Source organism: Anolis sagrei, chromosome 6 (genome assembly GCF_037176765.1).
Source record: "Anolis sagrei isolate rAnoSag1 chromosome 6, rAnoSag1.mat, whole genome shotgun sequence".
NCBI lineage: Eukaryota > Metazoa > Chordata > Lepidosauria > Squamata > Dactyloidae > Anolis > Anolis sagrei.
Window position 1 is genome coordinate 81,485,346 of NC_090026.1, and position 23,042 is coordinate 81,508,387.

A 23,042-nucleotide genomic window follows, 5' to 3' on the forward strand; every position below is an offset into this window, starting at 1 on the left:
TATAGAGTATTTCTCAGTCTCTGTAGTTTCTTTCCCAGGGAGAGATTTTTTTAGCCCCTCCCATTTATGACTTTTACATTCTTGATGTAACGTGTACTCCGTCATCCAGACAGATGGTGACTTTTCTTACTGTATGTGGTATTGCTTGTATTGTGCCTCACCTGCTGTGCGTCTGCTCAGATGTTGGTACTTTTCTTCTTTGAAAAAAAAGGTAGTAATAGTGCGACTTGTTACTTTAAATATATATTTCCAGTATTTTTATGTGCCTGAACACAAAGTGGTTGGTCTAAGACCAAGAAAAACAAAAAAATCCACCTCGTTTCCAACTAGTATAGAAAAAAAATCCCCTGTGGATTAAATTCTTCCATATTTGTAAATCCACTTTTTGTCAAACAAGATGTTCGCTTTTAAATAAATATGCACAATGTTGAGGGAGCACTCAAGAGTGTGCTTGTCCTTGGAAAATTTGTTTCTCTTGAGCTGGTTGGTTTTTAGGTTGCATCCTTGATTTGTTATAGACTTTGCTTTTTATTGTGCGTTTACCAGGAAAAAGTACAGCCAGCCGAACAAGCCTTGTTTTTAGGTATATAGTTTCCAGAGTTGGGCAAGACTGTTGTATTTCCTCTCCAGTTGAAATCCCTTCCTTTTTAAAAATTTGGTCCCTTGGTGTTTTGAACTCCAAACGTTGCAGGTCAGGTGAGGCACAAGTTTTCTTTAAAGGGGCTAAAAATCTTAGAATGTGTGTGTTTTTAATGGAGGCTTCTGAATGTATCTTTGTGGTCCATGGAGAAGGCTGGAGGATGTAGCAAGGAGACAATGTATCAGCTACTGGCAGCCTTAAAACAAAGTCATGGTCTCTCTGGACTTTAAAAAGTTTCTATGCAGTTTATTTTATTTTTGTTTAATCAAATAAATGTGAGTTTCACTTCATCTGCCGTTTTGTCTCTTCTCTTCAAACGCCTGTTTATAGGACACAGCAAATGTAAGGTAAAGGTAAAGGTTTCCCTTTGACATTAAGTCTAGTCATGTCTGACTCTGGGGGGTGGTGCTCATCTCCATTTCTAAGCCAAAGAGCCAATGTTGTCAGTAGATGCCTCCAACATCATGTGGCAGGCATGACTGCATGGAGCGCCATTGCAGCAAATATACAGGGTTAGTCAAAATGCATAGGCCAATAAGCCATTCAATTGAATGGCTTATTGGCCTATGCATTTTGACTAACCCTGTACATTGAACATAATTCTTTTCACAACCACTTTCCTTATGAGATGCACAATATATCTACATGGCTTCAAGAAACTCAGTGCAAACCACTGCGCTACAATTTCTGAATGCTAAATTTTCTTTCTTGCTGAGCCCTTTTCCATCCCTTCTTTTTCTTCCCTCTTCCCTTTTCTTCCTCCTTTCTCCCTTTTTCCTTTCCTTCCTTTTCTCATATTCTTCCTTCCCTCCTTTTTTTTCCACCCCCTTCCCTCTCTTCTTTCCCCCCCCCCCCTTGCTTCCCCCTCCTTTTCTCCTTCGTTCCTTCTTCCCTTCCTTTGCTCTCTGAATGGCGGTGGGGGCGAGATGGAAAAAAAGGAGAAAAGAACCACTGAATCACATCACAAGTATAAATCCTGAATGGAAATCATGGTACAAAAGGATTCAAAAGTACAAGTCATTTTTGGAAGTTTCTTTTTTAATGAAAAACACATACCAACACTTCCATACCTCTTGTATGCAAATAAAAGAAACAGTGTTCTTAAAATTACAAAAACGATCCAAGTGCTTTTCTTGGAGGACAAGTTTACAACACAAAATGTCACTTCCTCTGAACAGTGGTGAATGCTGGCATCTGAATGGGCTGGACCAGGTGTGTTGGCTGGAAAACGGGCTTCTTCCGCATCTCGGACAGCATTTTCACCGAAGGAAGGAGCTGGTTCCTTTTGATGATTTGCAGTGCCAGCTGGGTGTTGCCTACAAAACCATTTTGAAACTTGAAATATCATGTGACGAACCCATGAAGCAACGTTTATGGTCATCGTAACTCAAACTGAGTCTTGCTTGCGTTTCAGCGAGTGATACAAATATTAATACAAAATCACCCCAATTTGCAAGAAATAAATATCAAAACATCACATTATAGCATAAAACAAAAAACATGCAGAACTACACTGCAAATAAAATTAATAATGGAAAAAGAAAGCTGTTGAGCAACTTCCAAGGGTTATTCAGGAAAGTGTGGAACTGATTTCTTTGAAGAGGAAAGTAGATTCACATGGATGAGGCAATCAAAGCTTCAAGGATGCTAATCCTAAATGGGATGGGACTTCTTTACTCTTCCAGCAAGATCAAATATTGAGGGAGTTCAGTGCAAAACACTAGAGCTATCCTACACCTTTCAGGTTATAAGGTAAGGTAAAGGTTTTCCCCTGACATTAAGCCCAGTCATGTCCAACTCTGGGGTTGTGATGCTCATCTCCATTTCTAAGCCAAAGAGCCAGCTTTGTCTGGAGACACCTCCAAGGTCATGTGGCCAGCATGACTTCATGGAGTGCTGTTACCTTCCCGTCGGAGTGGTACGTATTAATCTTCTCACATTTGCATGTTTTTGAACTGCTAGGTTGACAAAAGCTGGGGCTAACAGCAGGAGCTCACACTGCTCCCTGATTCGAACCTGCAACCTTTTGGTCAGCAAGTTCAGCAGCTCAGCGCCTTAACCCACTGTGCCACTGGGGGTTCCTAGATTATACGGAGAACTTTCAATTAAACCTACTCAGAACATGGAAACAGGTGCACTGGTTTTAAGATGGGAACCTCACAGTCCCTGCTCAGAACCCTTGGTCAAGTTTCATGATATATCACCAACTGTAGTTGCCACATATTTTTCAAAGGCAGCCCTACAGAGTAACTTAGATGCGATGTAGCTGTCATTATGGGCCAGTCTGGACTTTAGTAATACATAAAGTCTCTCCCTGACACGAGAAATGCTCCTATATGGAATTTTCCCAATAGCTTCAAGGCAGGAAAAACCCATATCCATTTACAATGAATAGAAAATGTAATGCAGCTATGAAAGACAGGTGCCCTGGTCAAGATAGGACTTTGTGCTCTCTATTCATTCAGCATAGTTTATTCCTCACACATTTTCCTCTACAGCTCCAAAGTATAAATCTGCTTGTAAGAGAAAACAAGAGTAGGCAATACTTTGCATATGAGCACAAGCGATATATCATAAAACCAGATGCTAGGCCTGCAGTTCTAACTTTTTCTTCTATTGCAACATCTTTAAAATTACATATTTCCAATGACTAATAAAGCTGGACTGCCAACTCCACATGCATCTTTTGTCATTTGCCACTTCATTCTCCATATAGTCTTTCCTTCTTGACACTTATGCAGCTAATCTGAAAGGGTTTTATGGAAATGGCTGAAGCATGAGACGGTCCCATAAGAAGAGAGTACTTCCCACTGCAGCTTGTGTGTGTGTCATCTGTTGATTTATGGCAACTTCATGAATTTTGTGGGGTTTTCTAAGGAAAAGGATCCTCAGAAGGGGTTCACTAGTTCCTTCCTCTGAAATAAGTTTGCTGCACTTTACAATATTTAGGGCAGATTATGTCCAGGGATAAGATCCTCGAGCCTCCTATTTGACAAGCCCACTTAGTATGTGAAGCTCTATCTTCAACTAGCAACATATACTGATTGAGGATTTGAGTTTGCCATGGTATTAATTAAGATTTACCATTCTGAAGTTCAAGATACACAGCCAACAAGATCGCCTCTGGTGGGATCTCTTTCGGATGAATCAATGAGGCAGCCTTTATTCCAAAAGATAAAAGAGGAATTGAACTCAAAGTGTGGAAAAAATATGAACATGAAAAGTGAATATACAAATAAACTAGTTATTTTAAACAAGATCATGGCTAATCCAGAATGGGATTCTCAAAACAGATACAATGGAGCAGGATGGAAATCATTCCTATTTTGTTAATTTATCAGAGCAGAATAATGCTTGTGCTGAAATAGGAAACATTATGTTATATGTCAGTGTTTCTCAACCTGGGGGTTGGTACCCGTGTAGGGGGAGTCACAAGGGGGGGGGGGTAAGAGGGGTCACCATCTCATGTTTCTGATGGTTTTAGGAACCCCTTTAGCAGAGAAGGCTGAAGATCTCCCTATCAGCCCTTCTCTTCCTTTTTGGAAACAGACAGCAAATCCTCCCATAAAAGCCCCCCACCTGTTGTGACTGGCCGACCCCTCAGCTAAGAGGAAGGCTGTTTCAGAGGCTCCAAGCAGGGAGGGGAGAGCAGGCATGCTCCGCACATGGCAGCATGGTGCACATGTACGGGCAAGGGAAAGCACCCCCCTCCAAACCTCATCAGTATTCAAAGTTGGTCATATTGGGTATTTTTGCCAATTTTGGTCCAGACCATCAGTTGGGTGCACATTGCTCTGACTAATGTTATCATTGGTGGGGTCAGAATGCTCTTTGATTGTAGGTGACCTATAATCCCAGCAACGACAATTCCCAAATGTCAAGGTCTATTTTCCCTAAAGTCCACCAGTGTTCACATTTGAGCATATTAAGTATTCATGCCAAGTTTGGTCCAGGTCCATCATTGAGTTCACATTGCTGTTTGGATATAGGTGAACTACAACTCCAAACTAAAGGTCATGCCCACCAAACCCTTCCAGCATTTTCTGTTGGTCATAGAGTTCTGTGTGCCAAGTTTGGTTCAATTCCATTGCATTCACAATGCTCTTTGATTGTAGGTGAATGATAAATCCCAGGAACTACAATTCCCAAATGACAATATCATCCCCCCCCCCCCGAACCCCACCAGTATTCAAATTTGGGCATATTGGGTATTTGTGCCAAATTTGGTCCAATGAATGGAAATACATCCTGCATATCAGATAATTATATTACTATTCATAACAGTAGCAAAATGACAGTTATGAAGTAGCAATTAAATAATTTTATATTTGGGAGTCACCACAACATGAGGAACTGCATTAAGGGGTTGTGGCATTAGGGAGGTTGAGAACCACTGTTATAGATTAAAACCAGCTCCATAAATAAATAAATAAGTCAGACTTCACAACGAAGCAGTCCAATTTCTCACAACTATCTTGAGTGCATCGGATGTTTATTTTGTAAATGAGCGCTGCTCTAAGAGAGTGATGCCATCTTAAAATGTGCCTTCTTTTCTGACTTAGGTTATATGGGGAAAAGAGGAGGCTAAGCATGACCACATGGAAACAACCCAATTGTTAAGAATATGTTAACAAAAACTACTCTTATTTTTAATTTCCCCCTCCAAAAGAAAAAAAAAACCTATATGTTCCTGGATTTAATACTGCAGGTATTTTGACACTTTCTTCTGGGAAAAATACAGCACAGTTTCTTGACCTGGTGCAGACACTTCCGGGCTTTGTCGTACTCGCTCCTCAGACAGTAGGCGCTTCCCAGATTGAACAGCATCATGGTTCGCGCAGATGTCACAGAGCTGGGGTAACACTGGGGTGTCTGTTTCCCAGCTGGAAAAAACATACCAAGGACAGACAAAAGATTTTACTTGTTAAACTGAATTAATTGCAGCACTTACAATAAAAGGTGGTATAGATTCCCCCAAAATTCCCCACTGCCAAAAACTACTATTATGCATAAACTGGCAGCCACCATTCATTGCACAGAAGACAAAGTGTGACAAACAGCCACATCTCTTGAAATTTGGGGATATTTATGGAGAAACTTCAATTGGCTGCATTTTTCTGATTCCTATCTATAAAACACATCCTTGGAGATGCAATGTCACCTGATATTTCTTTGCATTTACTACTACAAATACTAGCACATTCAAGTGAAATGTGGGGGAATTGTGCCATTCCCCTTCCAGGGTACTACCTGGATTGTATTTCTGCCATCTTGGTTTGGGAGCATTTTCCACCCCCTAATGCATCAAATCTGGATTGACATAAGGAGACCTATGCCGGGATAATGGACTCCAGGCCCTTTTTTGGTGGGAGAGCTGAATGATGATGGAGCAAGTCAAACATTCCATAACATTACTTTGGAATGTTTTTAATTCCATTTAGAGATCTTTCTTCTATGATGTATAGCAGGGGTCCTCAAACTAAGGCCCGAGGAATACGGCCCTGCAAGGCCATTTACCCGGCCCTCGCTCAGGGTCAACCTGAGTCTGAAATGACTTGAAAGCACACAACAACAATCCTATCTCATCAGCCAAAAGCAGATCCACACTTCCCATTGAAATACTAATAATTTTACATTTGTTAAAATTGTTTATCATTTTAATTATTGTATTGTTTTTAAGTGTTTTTAGCACTACAAGTAAGATATGTGCAGTGTGCATAGGAAAACATTCACGCTTTTTCAAATTATAATTCGGACCTCCAACAGTTTGAGGGACTGTGACCTGGCCCTCTGTTTTAAAAGTTTGAGGGTCCCTCAAACTTTTAAATCTTTTAAGGATGCAGAAACAACTCCTCCTAACATGTGGTCCCATAAAATTAACTTCTTGAATGAAATAGCTTGTTCAATTAGTAAGTGACCTTCCAGAAAAAAAAACCCATAAGTACTTCTATTTATTTATTTACTCTATTTATACCCTTTCTCTACCCCAAAGGGGACTCAAGGCGGCTTACCAGAGGCAGTTATTCAATGCCTTAAAACACATACAATTTCCAAGATATTAAAATTAAAATAAAATTAATGCATATTAAACATTTAAAAACATTCCATTCTATATTAAAATCACGCCATCCATAATTGTAGTCCAAGCGGTTCCACAGTCATTGCACATATACTAAGTCTGTTATTGAACTGCACTATTCAACTTCTTTATTCTACATTTCTTTGTTAGCTAGGAAATTATAAATAGGACATTCCTTTCCCACTATTTCATTTTATACTTTCACACACACAAAAAAAAAACCCAAAAACAAAACAGAAAGATATTGGTTTGCAAATAAAGTCATGCTTACTAGTTTCCATGGCTTCATTTTCTCCTTTATCAGATCCTGTAGAGAAAGGGAAAAAAGTCAGATTGCATAATGAAAAATCAAAATTAATTGAAGTAGTGTTTTGAAAAGCCACAGTTACGTTTTTTAATGTAAAAATATCAACAAGTAATCTGCTACATAGTCACACTAACTAGCTTCCATTCCACAAAGTCTGGATATATTATATAGAATACTAGCCATCCCCTGCCACGTGTTGCTGTGGCCCAGTCTCTGTATATGTGTTTGTGTGTGTATATGTGTGTATGTATTTGTGTATACGTGTATGTGTGTTTGCATATATGTGTGTGTGTGGTTTTGCACATGCGTTGTAATGTAATTTTTTATTTTTTGGCTTTTTAAGTCTCTTCTGCTGTGTTTTTCAGTGTTTTAATGAGTGATGGTCACTCGTTGGCCTGATACGTGTATTGTGTCCAAATTTGGTGTCAATTTGTCCAGTGGTTTTTGGGTTATGTTAATCCCACAAACGAACATTACATTTTTATTTATATAGATATGCCAAATGCCTCAACAGCATTTGTGCACCTAGAGCTACTCAATTTGCCAAAAGTTGCAACTGAAATGGATAGCATTTGAGTAAGCACAGGCATATTTAGGAATTAATATTTTTCCCCTACACATAAGAGTGTTCTTACATAAAACACCATACCCTTATTAAAACATTCAAAAGTTGAAGAATTCTAAGTTCTGGGCAACTTATAACCAGAAACAAACACATATTAGGGCAAAATTGCTAAAACCTACGTGGCTTACTTATATAGAGAGATAAGGTAAAACAAAGATAAAATGTTTCGGATGGAAAATGCATAGATTTGAAGTAACAAGTAAGCAGCAGCTCTGCCCTTCATAACAATGCATTAAAAGGCAAAGCTCTTACAAGTTACAGCAGGAAGAGAGTTGAAAGCATGACCGGTTCTAATCAAGTATGGACTCATTAACCTTGATCCTGCTCGTTTGAAGAAATCCCCAGGGAAACATCAGTGACATTCTCAGGGTTCAAGTGAGTAATGGCATCAGAGATTCTGTCAAGAGAAATGAGGGCTTCTGCGGCATACAAATGGCCGAGGAACCTACAAACGGCAAAAAGCACACAGTCGCAAAGGTCAATCTGTCAACCTACAAAGTAAGTGACTGCGAGAGAGCAGAGAACATGGATGTCTTTATCTGAGAAACAGTATCATTCTAGTCAATCCTACATTAAAAATTGGGTAGAAGGCACTGCTTGGGTGGAGCAGCAACTGTTTGAACCATTTGTGAGTAAAACTTAATGCCAGTTGCTCACCTGCTCCTGTCAAGTCAAATGTGCCTTATGTGCGATAAACTCATCTAGTAAAGGTTCTGTTTTACTCAACAAGAGTGCTAGATTTCATTATAGAGAAATGTGGAGTATGTTCAGATGTGGTTGAACCGCAATCCAATGACACCTAACTCATCATACAGTCCCCACTCTATAGTAAAAGGTAAAGCTTTCCCCTCACAATAAGTCTAGTTGTGTCTGACTCTGAAGGATGGTGCTCATCTCCATTTCTAAGCTGAAGAGCCGGTGTTGTTTGTAGACGCCTCCTAAGTCATGTGGCCAGCATGACTGCATGGAGCACCATTATCTTCCTACCTGAGTGGTACCTATCGATCTACTCACATTTGCATGTTTTCAAACTACTAGGTTGGCAGAAGCTGGGGCTAACAGCAGGAGCTCACCCTACCCCCTGGATTCAAACTGCCGACCTTTCGGTCAGCAAGTTCAGCAGCTCAGAATTTTAACCCACTGCGCCATCGGGGGCTCCATCCCCAGTCTATTTACGTCAAATCCTGGCACAAAAACAGCACACTATATTTCACTCTCCTCCCAACATATTATATTTATTAATGACAAAAAAGCAAAACAGGAGAACAGAAATTATTTTCCACTTCATACAATTTTCTACTGCATGTGCCTATATTATACATAGGAATGAAATTTCCAGTGAATATTGAGAGAAAGACTGGATCAAGCTTACTTTAGGGATCCTGACAGTTTGGGTTGTTGAAGAAGTTTATCAGCATGATTCAGAGCCATGAGGTTGTCCCCCAATGCCAGAGCCACGTAAGCGCTGCACGCAAGGATGGAGCATCTAAAAGGGGAAACCATGAGACAATGTACTGATTAACATATTTCAACTTACATTAAGGAAACGGGAGGAAAGATACAGCATTAGATATATTGTCCCTTTTATCATTTAGAAGTCCTTTATATTCAAATGGCCTATGAAACTAGTATCTATCTATATAATATTTGTATTATTATAAGTATCAGTAATAATAATCTTATATAATAAAAGTCATGTATGTATGTGTGTATGCGGGCGGCAATGTATTTTTCTGGCTGGGGCTCAGATTTCCACAGACCACTGTGACCCCCCATGAAAAATGAGCCTGGACCACACTTGGCAGACAGACCCACCCCCCAATATGACCCACTTTACATCCTGGTCCAGTGTGAGGAAGGATGGATCACGGATTATGGGATTTACAGTATCTTCACTCTCTTCAGCTCCTACTTCCACAGAGCACTGCGTCCCCCACATATGACAGACCTGGACCAAACTTGGCACACAGACCCCTCATGACCCACTTTACGTCCTGATCTGTTTTGAGGGAGGGTGGACCACATATGATGGGGTTTGCAGTGCCTTCACCTAATCTAAAAACCACTGTGATCCCCACCAACGACGGATCCAGATCAAACTTTGAACACAGACCTCCCCCGCCCCAAAAGAAATGACCAACTAGATGGGTTTGGAGGGAATTGATTTTCGGGAGTTGTAGTTCACCAGCATCCAGAGAAACTGTGACCCCACAGACAATGGACTGGGATCAAACTTGGCACAAAGAACCTCCATGACCAACTGAAGACACTGGAGAGGTTTGGGGAAATTGGCCTTGCATTCTGGGAGTTGTAATTCACCCACATCCAGAGAAACTGTGACCCTCGCCGACAACAGGCTGGGACCAAACTTGGCACAGAGACACCCCATTACCAACTGAGCACACTGGAGGGTTTTTTTTTAAGGGAGGGGGATTGACTTTGCATTCTTAGAGTTGTAATTCACCTGCATCCCAAGAGTACTGAACCTAGCCGATGACAGATCGGGACCGAACTTGGCACAGATACACAACATGGCCTACTTTGAATGCTAGCGGGGCTTGGGGAGGATTGACCCATGATTTTTGGAGTTGTAGTTCACCCACATTATTATGAATTTTCTAATGGGAGCATTCATAAAAAACAAAAGCAAAGACTGCTTTTCCTAATAAATAGCGTTACAAATTACCAAACTGATATTACTTAACATCCAAAAACAAACAATACCTCTTTCAAATAACCCGGGCATTGTCGAGTACCCAAGCTAGTATAAAATAAAAAAGAATTCTAGTGTTACTGCTGGTTTTAAACAAAAAGCAGATTAGCAGATTCCTCTTGCTTGACCATGTATGGCACCCCAGGAAAATTGCTTTGTGGACATTGCTATCACGCGGCCGAAGTTGGTCCTGAAATTCTTGCCCTGAAATCTGAGCCCCACATTCCACAGCTTCAAACAAAAGGCGCCCCTCAGGATGTCAGTATTAGGTCAGGCTTTTACAGCTTGTAATTCTTCCCCCTCCCCTCTTAACACAGCACTTTGGGATATTTTCCACTTCACAAGGCAGAGTTCAAGGCAGGCTGCACTGGCTTCAGGGCATATTCCTTTCCCTGCCTTGCTCAAAGAACAGAGGCAATTCTTTGGCAAGAAAAGAGGAGGAGGAGGAGAAAAAAAGAAGAGAGCGAGTGGATCCTCCTGGTCAGATCCGGTGCTGGGGGAGCTGCAGAGGAGGAGTCCATTAAACTCTCCAGCCAGTAGGTGGGCTATTACTGCGCTAGCCTTCTGGCAACTGTCAAGCCCACTTTTGTTTCTGCAGTAAGCCATGTTAATTCATGGCAGGGCCTGGGGTTCCTTTATTCCCAGGTCCCAGGAGGCATGCACTTTAATTATACCCAAGCAGGAGAGGAAACCTCTCCCCTTCTCCCTCCCCACTTCCTCTGCACTAGACCCAGATGTCGCATCGTATCTCAAGGCACACAGAAGCTGGCAAAGGAAAGCAAGTGGCCTCTCGGGCCCTAGATGGATTTGGTTTCTTTTACACCAACGATTGGAGCTGCTGAGAGGAAGAGGGTATTTATGGACAGCAGGTTCCTGCTAGCTTGTTTGTAGTATAGATATATCACTTAGCAAATTGGCTTCAAAAACCTAGCAGTTCGGAAAAGCAATCATTTATTTATTTCGGTTACTTCTACTTCATCATTGCTAGATTTCAAGTTACAGTTGAAGACCTATCTCTTCCAGCAGGCCTACTCAGCCAATTTTAAGCTGTGTATTTTAACTTTACATTTTATTAGCATTGGTGCCAGTCTTTGTTCTTAAAATGTATTTTAACAGTATTATATTTTGTCTCTGTGCTTTAGAATCATACAATTATAGAGTTGGAAGAGACCACATACGCCATCTAGTCCAACCCCCTGCCATGCAGGAAAAGTGCAGTCAAAGCACTTCCCACAGATGGCCATCCATCCTCTGTTTAAAAGTCTCCAAAGAAGGAGCCTTCACTACACTCCAAGGCAGAGAGTACCACTGCTGAACAGCTCATACAATCAGGAAGTTTGTTTTTTTACTAAAGTTCAGGTGGAATCTCCTTTCTTGTAACTTGAACCCATTGTTCTGAGTCCTAGTCTCCAGGGCAGCAGAAAACAAGCTTGTTCCCGCCTTCTTATAACATCCTTTCACATATTTATACATCGCGGATATGTCTCCTCTCAATCTTTGCTTCTGCAGGCTAAACAGACTCAGCTCCCTAAGCTGCTCTTCATAGGCAGGTCTGTGATCATTTTAGTCAGCCTCCTCTTGACAATAGCTTGTCAATATCTCTTTTAAATTATGGTGCCCAGAACTGGACACAGTATTCCATGTGAGGTCTAATCAAAGCAGACTAGAGAGGTACCATGACTTCCCTCGATCTAGATAACTATACTCCTTCTGATGCTACCTTACTGGGTTTTTTTTAGCTGCAGCATCACATTGTTTGCTCATGTTCAACTTGTTGCCCACAAAGTATGTTAACTATATTGTGCTGTACCCCGCCTCAAACCACGAGGATAGGCAGGTAATAAATAAAAAATATTATTGTTGTTATTATTATTATTATTGACTTTCAAAGATAAATTCTAAGATCAAGTTACAGTACTGATAGGAAGGAGTCTGCAATTGCAATAACCCCCATACTGTCATAAATACCTCACATGAATACAAAATTGGAAAGTTCGGTTTCTTTATTTTTCCTCTCTCATTGCCAATAAGTGGGCATTTGATGCAAATGTGCAATATGCATAACTACAAGATGTTTGAAAATTATCTTTGCAATTTCAATTTTCTATAGAATTTAAACTGTAAATAACATTTTCAGACCCCCCTGTAGGTGTTAAGACCTATAGGCCACACAGAGAATAACGTGCAAAATCAACATCTGGAGACATAAAGAATATTGGTCCTAACACTGTCAAAACCTGCCAAGCACAACAAATCATTAGGGTTGAGATAGAAGATCAAAGTGACTGCATCACAGAAAGAAACACTGGGAGACACTGACCCATTTCCACACACAGGCTCTATAAGAACTGTACCCTCTGCCCCTCGGGTTGCCATAATTTGATTAAATTTTATTTTATACATAGCATTTCTCTCAATAAGTGACCCAAAACAGCTTACAAAAATGGAAAACAAAGTCCAGCCTTTAATGACCACAGAGTTACTCAATATTCTTGAATTACATCTCTTGAGAATGCTTTGGGCTCAGGAAACAACGTTTTTAAAAAATGAAAGGCTATTGCCTGTCGATTTGCCAGACAAGACAACTGGGCAACAGAATTTGCTAGCCTACCAAGTTAACTCATTCTTGGCCAGGCAAGAAGGTTTAGACCACATGCAAAGCCTAACCAGAGTAAATTAAAACTATAACTATTACTGAGAAGTAATACTTTAATTCATCATAACTTTAAATGCAACTAGCTCTTAAGTCACATACATGGCAGGTTCAGCCCGGGAAATAAATTTTCAATAAGACTAAAGCAAATATTTAGTGGCACGGTGTTCAGTAGTGAATAAAATCATTTTGGAAGAGGTTACAAGGATCATCCAGTCCAACCCTTGCCATGCAGCAAGATGCAATATGAAGGAACTAAACCAACGACAGAAACCAGCTTATTATAAGTCCTTGAAATCACCCCTTGATTAGCCTGAAAATATTTTCATTTTTATTACCAAAAGCAAAACTGAAATGATGAAAGGTTTCTTTGATATATCTAAAAAGATTTCTAAAGCCAAGAAATTTTTATCAGGCATAAGACTTTGTAGACTGTCTCCCATTTCATCAAATGCATTGCCCCTTCTCCACATTTTCTTAAGATTTTTTGAATATATGTAACAACTTTTCATAATATGTTGGCACAGCCCTAGGGCCTTTCTTCCTTAAACCCACACACAGTTGGCGCAGAGTTCAGCCCTGCTCTTTCTCTAAAAGCAGACCCCTGCCTTGCTGGTCAATTTCCTCTAGGCAACTTTAGAGGAAGCCTTCAACACACTGCAAGGAACAGATGCCATAAAAGTAAACCCGATCTTCTAGGATTAACAACTTCTTTTCCGGCGGGGAAAGCATACTTTTAACAGCTGCTTTATTTTGGCATGCAAGATAACTTTTAAAAACTGCAATCCTGGCAGCAAAAAGTTGGTACTATTGCAGCACAAATTTGAAAGCACTCACAGGGGTCTAAAGAAAATTTTTTAAAAAACCTATAATGCTAACTTGCAAGTTTGCATGGCTTGTATTACCAGCCAAAAAACAAGAAACATCTTTTCAAATAATTTTGGCATAAAGTTTAATTTAAAGCACATAACAGATAAATAGCTTGACAACTAATGCCACTTGCACAATTAAAGGACAAGAGCGTCCAGACTGGGAAAACACAAGGCAATGTATAGGATAGTAGCTGTTTCAAATTTGGTGGGTTGAGGAGAATATAAAAGCCGACAAAGTTCAATGGAGCCAAATTATTTGAACAAAGGCAGCTATCCTATTACATCATCGTTTTTGAAGCCTTTACATTACTTTGTGGAGAAAAATCCTGCTGAGAGGTCAAGTCATTAACAGTCTTAGATAAATACTTTTTCTGCTGCCACGAACAAGTCCTGTTTATTTATGCCTTCTTTCTGCAAAGGACCTGTCCTTCTGCTAGGAATGGCATGGACAGATTTCTCCATAAATATATTTTAATTGTTATGCAAAGCAAAAAATAACTTTCGATGGAAGAAGTAACAGTATATAAACTTACTATTAAAAATGGAGACTAACAAGTGGTACAATTAATTCTTCATCATAGTATATCACAGTTTTATATGGCACCCAAAACAGAAAATTAAAGCCATTGAGAAATAAAGTCTCTCTCATTTTTTAACAACTGAGCAAATCTTATAAGAGGTTTGTTTTAAAAAAAACAAACATTGTTTTTCTTTCCCTCTGTGATGCTGCTTTATTCCAGTTAAGAGTAAAACGATTCTGGTTGTAATGACAAGATTTTCTTGACAGGTTGTCAAGTTTCATCACTAGAGAACAACAGCTGATTGTGAAAGATTATGTTCCTTTCTTTACAACACATGGCCTGCCAAATGTGAGACTGTTCTCACCACATTAGGATTACATATCCACTTTACCCCCAAAATGTTCTAATCCAGGAATTGTAGTTCTTCACAATGACTGACGCCTAAATCAACATCAGGGAAGAAAACAGTCTAATTAATTTCTTACATACATGACTATAAGAGAGGCTGATGAAGGCACTACATTTCTTTATGTGCAGATACTTTTTAAAATTCATAGGCACAAACAACTCCTTAAGTATTAGGAAGATGTTGAGATTTAACTATTGGCACAGTCAGACCCTTCTTAGAAAATGAGAGGGTGAGTTTCTAAAGCTTCAATAGTGTATGGATCATATTCCAGGAATGTAGTAGGAAAAAAGTCACTACGGAAATGTACAGGAACCCAAAATATATAATTAAACCTTTGCTAGTGACATATTTTGCTGCTTAAGAACAAAATGAAAACATCAGTAAACATCTGCTGTGCAAACACACGTGTAAGCAATCTATAGTATTTTTTTCTCACTCAACTGGGATATAATTAAGATTTAGTATAAATTCATATCATACACCTTTCAAATAGGCTGAAACTTTTCATCACATTATAACAGGTAACACACACTTCAAATTTTCCATATAGTGAAAAATTATCTGAACCTCTTCTGCTTTTGAGATACCAAAACTGACCTTAAATTTTCTAATTCTTGTTTCCTCAGCGGAGACGATGGTGGAGCTGGAACACATTTGTCTCCTTCGTGACTTTTATTACTGAAATGGAGGCAGAATGAGTACTGACATTAGTAGTTTAAGCAAGAAAGGTGACAATCGGGTCAAGTAAGTTCACAATAAGCAGCAACTTAAGATAAAAGAACAAAGATATGGAAATGCAATGGGAAAAAGGCCATATTTTAAGATACATAATAGGAACAACACCAAAAGGTGAAGAACTGCTAGCTATTTACTAAAATAAACCAAACTTATTTGTGAGCTTTCAGAAAGAGGCATTGTATGACCTATACTTCTTAGCAATGCCTTTCAGGTGAAAAAACAACTCTTAGCATTTTCTTCTTTGTAAGATTGTACTACACTGCTCTTTATAGTGACTAAAGCATAGTGTGGCATAAAGGAATAGGACTGTCAATTTGCCAAGAAAAAATGAAATCATTTAAAAGTAGGGATGGAGAAAGTGTGACCTTCCAGACTATAGCTGAACTATAACTCTCATCACATTTATGCTGTGGGTATTGATAGGAGCTGCAGCCCAACAGTATCTGGAAGGCTACACATCCTCCTGCCATTATTTAAAAGGCAATTACTAGGATTGGAATAAGTGGATGCATTATAATATTCACCAGTATGTCCTGCTTCTTTTAAAAATCCAAGTTGTACAGCAAAATGCAGTTTTAAATACAATAAAAAACATTTCAAGCATGTAGAACTACCAGATAGCAGATATAACTGGCAGTTTAAAATGTTTAAGAACAGTTGCTAAAATATTAGAAATATCTTAAGAGACTCCTTGCTTAAATAAAAGAAAAAAGATATAATAATAATAATAATCATAATCATAATCATAATATTTCTTATCTGCTTCTCCTCATGGCTTGGGGCGGGTTACATCGCTAAAAACACATAATCAACTAAAATCATTCTATAAAATGCACATATTAAAACATATTTCTACAAAATACATATTAGCATACACAGAACAGAGATTAAACACAAGACGCAAGTTTAAAATTCATGATTAAAATTGGAGGTTTAATAAGAGATTTAGGAGTCTTAGTAGAATATGTTGAATAAGGGATTTAGGAGTCTTAGTAGAACATGAGTCAACATGAGTAATGGAACAGCTTAAAGAGCCCATGTGATTCTAGGCTGCCAATAGGAGTATAATGTCGAGATCAAGGGAAGCCATAGTCCCACTCTTTGGTCAGACCTCATCTGGAACACTGTGTCCAAGTCCGGGCACCACAATTCAAGAAGGATATTGACAAGCTACATGTAACACATGTCCAGAGGAGGGCAACCAAAATTATTAAAGGTTTGGAAACCAAACCCTATGAGGAATGCTTTAGGGAGCTGGGCATGTTTAGTTTGGAAAAAAAGAAAGCTGAGGAGCATGATAACCATGTTTAAATATTTGAAAGGTTGTCACATTGAGGGGGGAAGGCTTGTTTTTCTACTGCTCTGGAGACTAGGAATAGAGCAATGGATTCAAATTACAGGAGAAGAGACTCCAACTAAATATTAGAAAGAACCTCCTAATGCCAAGAGATGTTCAGCAGTGAAATATGCTGCCTTGGAGTGGCGGAGTCTACTTCCCTAGAGGTTTTTAAGCAGAGGCTAGATGGCTATCTGTTGGGGATGCCTTGATTATGTGTTCCTGTGTGGCAGGGGGTTGGACTGGATGCCCCTTGTGGGCTTTTTCCAACTTTTGATTCTATCATTCTTAAATGTCTTGAGAGATACAGAAGAATGATTGCTTCACAAATCAGATAAAGACCAAGCAGTCTTTAGATGTTAAAAGCTTTGCTTCAACGAATAGATTTCCCCCAGGCAGACCTTATTAGTCAGAGTTTGCACATGGTTTCAACAACAACAAAATCTCTTCCCTTCATTCCTCAGATGTAGTATATTTGAGATCGGATGGCCTTAAATTTTTATTTATTTATCATGTCAGAAGCAAGTTGAGGGTACAGTTAAAATGCATTTAAAAATACTAAGTTTTAAAAACTTGGCATTCTATTAAATGTCCTCTGACCAGTAGCTGGTCACTTGGAGTGCCTCCTGTGTTACACTAAGAAGGTCCTCCATTGTGCATGTGGCAGGGCTCAGGTTGCATTGTAGTAGGTGGTCTGTGGTTTGCTCTTCTCCACACTCCTATGTCGTGGACTCCACTTTGTAGCCCGATTTCTTAAGGTTAGCACTGCATCTTGTGGAGCCAGAGTGCAGCCTTTTCAGCACCTTCCAGCTCATCCAATCTTCTGTGTGCCCAGGAGAGTGTTTCTCATCCAGTCTCAGCCACTGATTAAGGTGTTCGGTTTTAACTTGACACTTTTGGATTCTTGATTTTAGCTGCTGGCAAGCTGGCTGATATCCAAACAGAGGATGGGCCAGAGATGTCACTGCCTTGGTTCTTTCATTATTGGCTGCTACTTCCCGACAGGTGTCAGGTGGTGCAATACCAGCTAAGCAGTATAATTTCTCCAGTGGTGTGGGGCGTAGACATCCTGTGATAATATGGCATGTGTCATTAAGGGCCACATCCACTGTTTTAATGTGGTGCAATGTATTCCACACTGGGCATGCATATTCAGCAACAGAGTAGCAAAGTGCAAGGGCAGATGTCTTCACTGTATCTGGTTGTCACCCCCAGGTTGTGCCAGTCAGCTTTCATATGATATTATTTTTAGCACCCATTTTTTGCTTGATATTAAAGCAGTGCTTCTTAAAAAGACCTTAAAAAGCAGCCACATTTATTCATTCCAGAAAAGGTTGTCATATATACATCCTTCTGCCCAGCAGATATAGGACAAACTCCATAGTCTAATGGGATCTAATGGTCTCTGGGAACTTGAAGATGCTGGGAGAAGCAAACCTGAGAGATCATCCAAACGTAGATAACAATCTATAGGGTTAGCTGAGAAGGCTAAGCTCAAATGTGGGGAATGACTATGTATAATGCTTTTAAATGCTTTCCACTATATTATGGATACCAAGTCAACTTCTCATAAATCTCTTTGCATAAATCAGTTGTGATTTATGCAACTGCTCATTTTCTCTTTCCTGAACCAAGTAGATATAGTCATTAACTTAATTCCAAGAATGCATGTCCAAGGCGACTTCTAGATTACAGTGATAAATTCATAGCTCCAACAGTTACAGCGTACCTGCAATATGTCCTACATTTTGTTCAGTCGGCATAAATATGAAATGTCATAATCTACTGGTACACTTACAGCATCTTTCCTTCAAAGACCCTAATAATTATTACCATATAAGTAATATAAAAGTCAACTTCAGTATAAGTCGAGGGTAATTACATAAAAGGCGAAAGCGCCAATGTTGCAGCGGAAATGATGCCACTATTTTAGGTTCTCCTGGGTCTGGGACATGTACAACTTGATGCAGGTTTTCTGGCTTGGTTTTGTTATTACAATTTGTAGACTTATACATTTGTGTATAGGGTAGTTTTTATGAACATTAAAGTTCACTTGTTTTAATCACTTTACATTACTTCTACTTCTCCCCTTGTTTCAGCCACCTAAGTAACATTAGTAGCTATAGAATGTCTGTCTATAGTTGGGGTAAGAACAGAGGTCACAATGAAAAAAGCAATAGGCACCTACTATCACATTTACCTGCAAGCTTCGTTGTTTTCACTGCTCTCATTGTTTCCCAACTGGTTCCCAACTTTAGACCCATTTTCCTGCTTTGACTCCTGCTGGTCTTCAGGAAGAAGCAGCAAGGCATTTCTTAGGCAAATGGCTGCAAACTCCATGCTAGCTACAGGGATAGCTGAAGATTGACCATCACTTGAAAAAAACAAACCAATCAACAGAGAAGAGCACATTAATATTTTTCGTTCTATATGACACTACATTGCTAACATGCAAGGATTTGGAAATTCTCAACTCAAGTTTTTCCTGCACTGCTGGAGGAATGAATTTGTAGTCCATACCCAGCTCCTTGAGGGTTTGAGGACCCCCTGGAACAGATTTAGGGACATAGAGGGAATGAGCGGATGGGAAGTCTCATTGCACAAATGGAGTGGAGTCTCCTATGTTTATTTTAAATTATGCTTACACTGATAATATGCATAAATACGTCAATATACTTATATTTTAGGCATGAGTGCTATAACAATCACAACAAAAATCACATTTCATTTCTATAAATCAATACTTTGTATTCTTAAACAAAACAACAGAAAAAGGCAAAAACAGTTTGAAAATATTTGTATCCAACTACCATCTTTCCTTTTAGGTAACACCAAAGGGAAGTTGTATATAATTACTTACTTATAAACAATGTTCTGCACAGACTGGGATGCCAAGACGATTTTACGATGATAGCCTTGGCCTACAATGGACTGCACAATGCCTTTTTTGCTTGGAAGGCCCTTGGTTTCTTGTTCTGAACTCTAGAGAGAAAGATATCACAGATGTTAAAATACATATCTTTTAAATAAAGACATATCCTCTCTACCTGATCTTTTTTTTTATTATTCTATTGTATTCTTCCCTTCTCATACCCAGACATGTTGTGTATGTGCACAACTTGCATTAATCCCCCTTTTTGAAGATTCTTTCATATGCTTATTATTATTAGCAGACTAAAACACATTTTAAAAAGTTTGAAGGAAGTTATTACAGAGAGTCATAGTGGCATTTAAAAGCTATATGTTATCACAAAATTCAAGACTGTCAAGGGCAGATCCAACACTGATCTTTTCCTTCCTGAAAATCTAGAAAACCCAGAAAACTAATTTTTGTCTGTTCTTTTATTTTGAATCCCTATGAGATTTATCTATACTTGTTTTGATTTTTATATGTGACTATGAATTCCAGTTTTAGTGGAAACGTTTGAAATAAATAAATATAATAGTGGTAACATCACAACTTCTACCAACGCACAATAAGTCTGAATGGAGAAGTTATTACTCAATAGTTCATTAGCTCACTGATGACTACATTCAGCCATTATATCAAACCATAGTTCAATGTTAAACATGCAAATCATCCTAGCAAGTCTGAAATGCATTCCCTATCCCATCACTCACTCTGCAGCTGGCTAAAAGCTTTTGTTCTCATTTTCAAACTAACCAAAACCATCCTTTAGTTCAAACTGATTAAACACTAATTTGTTGTTTTAAGAAGCCAAGATAAAATTGTGGCTCATGACCATAACCTCTTAAATAATAGTTCCCCCACCTAAAAATGAAAGCAGGTTAATTTAAAAACAACTAGATACCTCAGATCTCCCTACAGCTATGTAAGAGAGAGCACAGTGGGACATATGAATCCAAGAGCACCTATTCTTTTATTTTTACATTATCGATCATCTATCTATCTATTTATGTCAACCTATGTTTGCGTGTTTTATCTACAAAGGCTCGTACATGGCTGAATATTGGACCAAACATTCATTATCCAGCTTAACTGAGGAGTATGAACTTTAAAAAGCACCTCATTTTGGGGGGAGACCTCCCCCAAATTAGAAAATATGTATGTAGCACTCAGACGCAACCACCAGAGGGCAGTCTATAAATAGAAAGGATTAGCTACTGGCAGACAAAATGTCGTCCTCTAGAACAGGACTTCCTAAACCTTTTCCACTAGCGACCCCTTTCCACTCAAGGAATTTTTACGTGAAGCCAGGTATATAAAATAGATATAAAAGCTTTCAAAATATTTTGGATTAGAAAGAACTTCAAAATCAGCCTTACTCCTTTATTGGCTGCAATGCAGCATTCAGCTATTCTCAGCCAGAGGCGAGGATTGGAATGATAAACCTGGACAGCTTCTATCAGGCATTCAAAAGCAGCGAGGGGCCTCCCAATGTGCAAAAGCTGTATGCCACAGTTATAGAGCAACTCATAACGCTTATTGGTCAGTAATGTGCACATTGGTCTTCCTGAGAATTTTTTACCTGTGATAAAGGAATAAAATAAGATTAACCATGAAGCTGTAAGATGAAAAGGAACCATGTACAAGTGGTAAGTTTTGTAAAATGTTCTGTCCTTGAGACAAATACTGCAATTAACAGGGGAAACAGCTTGTTGCAGGCAAGGACCTTTGTTTTTTTCTTTGTTTTTTTCTCAAAGGAAGCAATTGGGATGATCGGGGGAGAAAGTGTTGCTCTTCCTTTGCAGCTGAGAAGGACAGCCTGCTATGGAGATCACACACCCCCCAAAAATGGCTAAACTGGATTACCTGGACTGTATTGCAAAATGCATTGTTATTAGTATTAAGTTTTATTCAATGAAACAAACATACCATTATGCAAACAAAGGCACAGCCAAAGAAACAAATTACATCAAACACACAAAACATATGTACAAAAGTAATCTATAGACCTCTCTCTCTGTCTGTTGGTTTTTCAGTTCTAACTAGTCTATTCCCTTCAACACATATTGCATAATTACACTTCTACCTTTTAAAGCTGCTGGAAAGAATATTCAGAAGCCAAATGATGTGGCAGGGAATTGTTTTTCATTAAAGAAAACATTAAAATGACTTGAATCTTTGTTTTGGATGACATTAAAATAACACTGTGCAGTAAAAAGTATTTTATTCGTTACTCCAACACATATATTGTTGTATTATGTATGTGTATGTGTGTATACACACACACATATATAACTTTATTATTTAATTGTAAATTCCATTTTAAAAGCTATAGAAGAGAAACTGTATATTGCATACACTGATCTGTCCCAAAAACTGAGGGGGTTGTTTCATATCTCTTTTGTTGCCACATGACACAATTATCTTTCCACCTTACCTGGGTCTGGGCCTCCTGTTCCAAGTTGCGCGCAGGCATTGTCATTTTCCTGCAAAGCCTTTTTAAAATAGAAAATCCCTAAATTGTGTTTCCCCATGGCAAAATGGATGCATCCCAGATTATTCCAGAACATGCAACGTAGGCATTCACCTAAGAAGAATCAAAGGAAGAAATACAATTCAAGGCTTTAAGAGAGGGATATGTGACATTTTTTATTTTGGGGGCTTTTCATTTTCAGATTTTAAAATAATTGAGTGGCTTGATGGAAATAGATATTGATCAAATGATAGAATTCTGGAGAATGCAAAAAAAAAGGTAGAGAAACAAACACATTTGGTGTTTAATATTACTACTTTCATTTTCTCTATCAGAAAGCCATAATAGCTAATTACAATTAAAGACTCGTGCACAATTGGAAATATCTCCCATCCTTTACTGAATATACCAGGTATGGGCAAACTTTGGCCTTCCAGGTGTTTTAGACTTCAACTCCCACAACTCCCTCATGTATAAATTGAGGGCTACAAACTATGAGTAAGTCAAAGTTTCTTCCACATAGGGAGCAAGTACGAGCTCCATCCCAGGAGGCCCACCATCTCTGGCCACTCAAGCAAAAAGGCCAGAGATGGCATCATGGAAGAGAGATTAGAAAGGGTCAGTGCTTCTTTTAGGTTCTCCCAGGACAAACGAAGTTCTTGCTGTTCACCACTCTACTCAAAGGGAAGGGTTCTTTTTTTTTTTTTTTGGCAAGAGTTCAGGTACAGTACTCACACTTTTTTGTGTGTGTGCGTGTGTGTGAGGAGT

The 23,042-nt window shown here is 39.0% G+C and overlaps 1 protein-coding gene across 1 annotated transcript in view; it reads right to left on the bottom strand.

Annotated features, from left to right (window-relative positions):
* Positions 1–1,657: 1,657 nt before the first annotated feature.
* The window catches only part of CNOT10 (CCR4-NOT transcription complex subunit 10), a 30,048-nt gene continuing 8,663 nt past the window's right edge, over positions 1,658–23,042 (bottom strand). The window contains exons 9-19 of the mRNA XM_060781863.2: positions 22,239–22,388; positions 21,181–21,383; positions 19,754–19,875; positions 19,094–19,267; positions 15,417–15,497; positions 9,024–9,137; positions 7,966–8,096; positions 6,991–7,026; positions 5,396–5,523; positions 3,725–3,800; positions 1,658–1,956 (exon numbers count right to left, since the gene is read on the bottom strand). Of these exons, the coding sequence (XP_060637846.1) occupies positions 1,802–1,956; positions 3,725–3,800; positions 5,396–5,523; positions 6,991–7,026; positions 7,966–8,096; positions 9,024–9,137; positions 15,417–15,497; positions 19,094–19,267; positions 19,754–19,875; positions 21,181–21,383; positions 22,239–22,388 (1,370 nt within the window). The 3' untranslated portion in view covers positions 1,658–1,801. The remainder of the gene's footprint in view (positions 1,957–3,724; positions 3,801–5,395; positions 5,524–6,990; positions 7,027–7,965; positions 8,097–9,023; positions 9,138–15,416; positions 15,498–19,093; positions 19,268–19,753; positions 19,876–21,180; positions 21,384–22,238; positions 22,389–23,042) is intronic.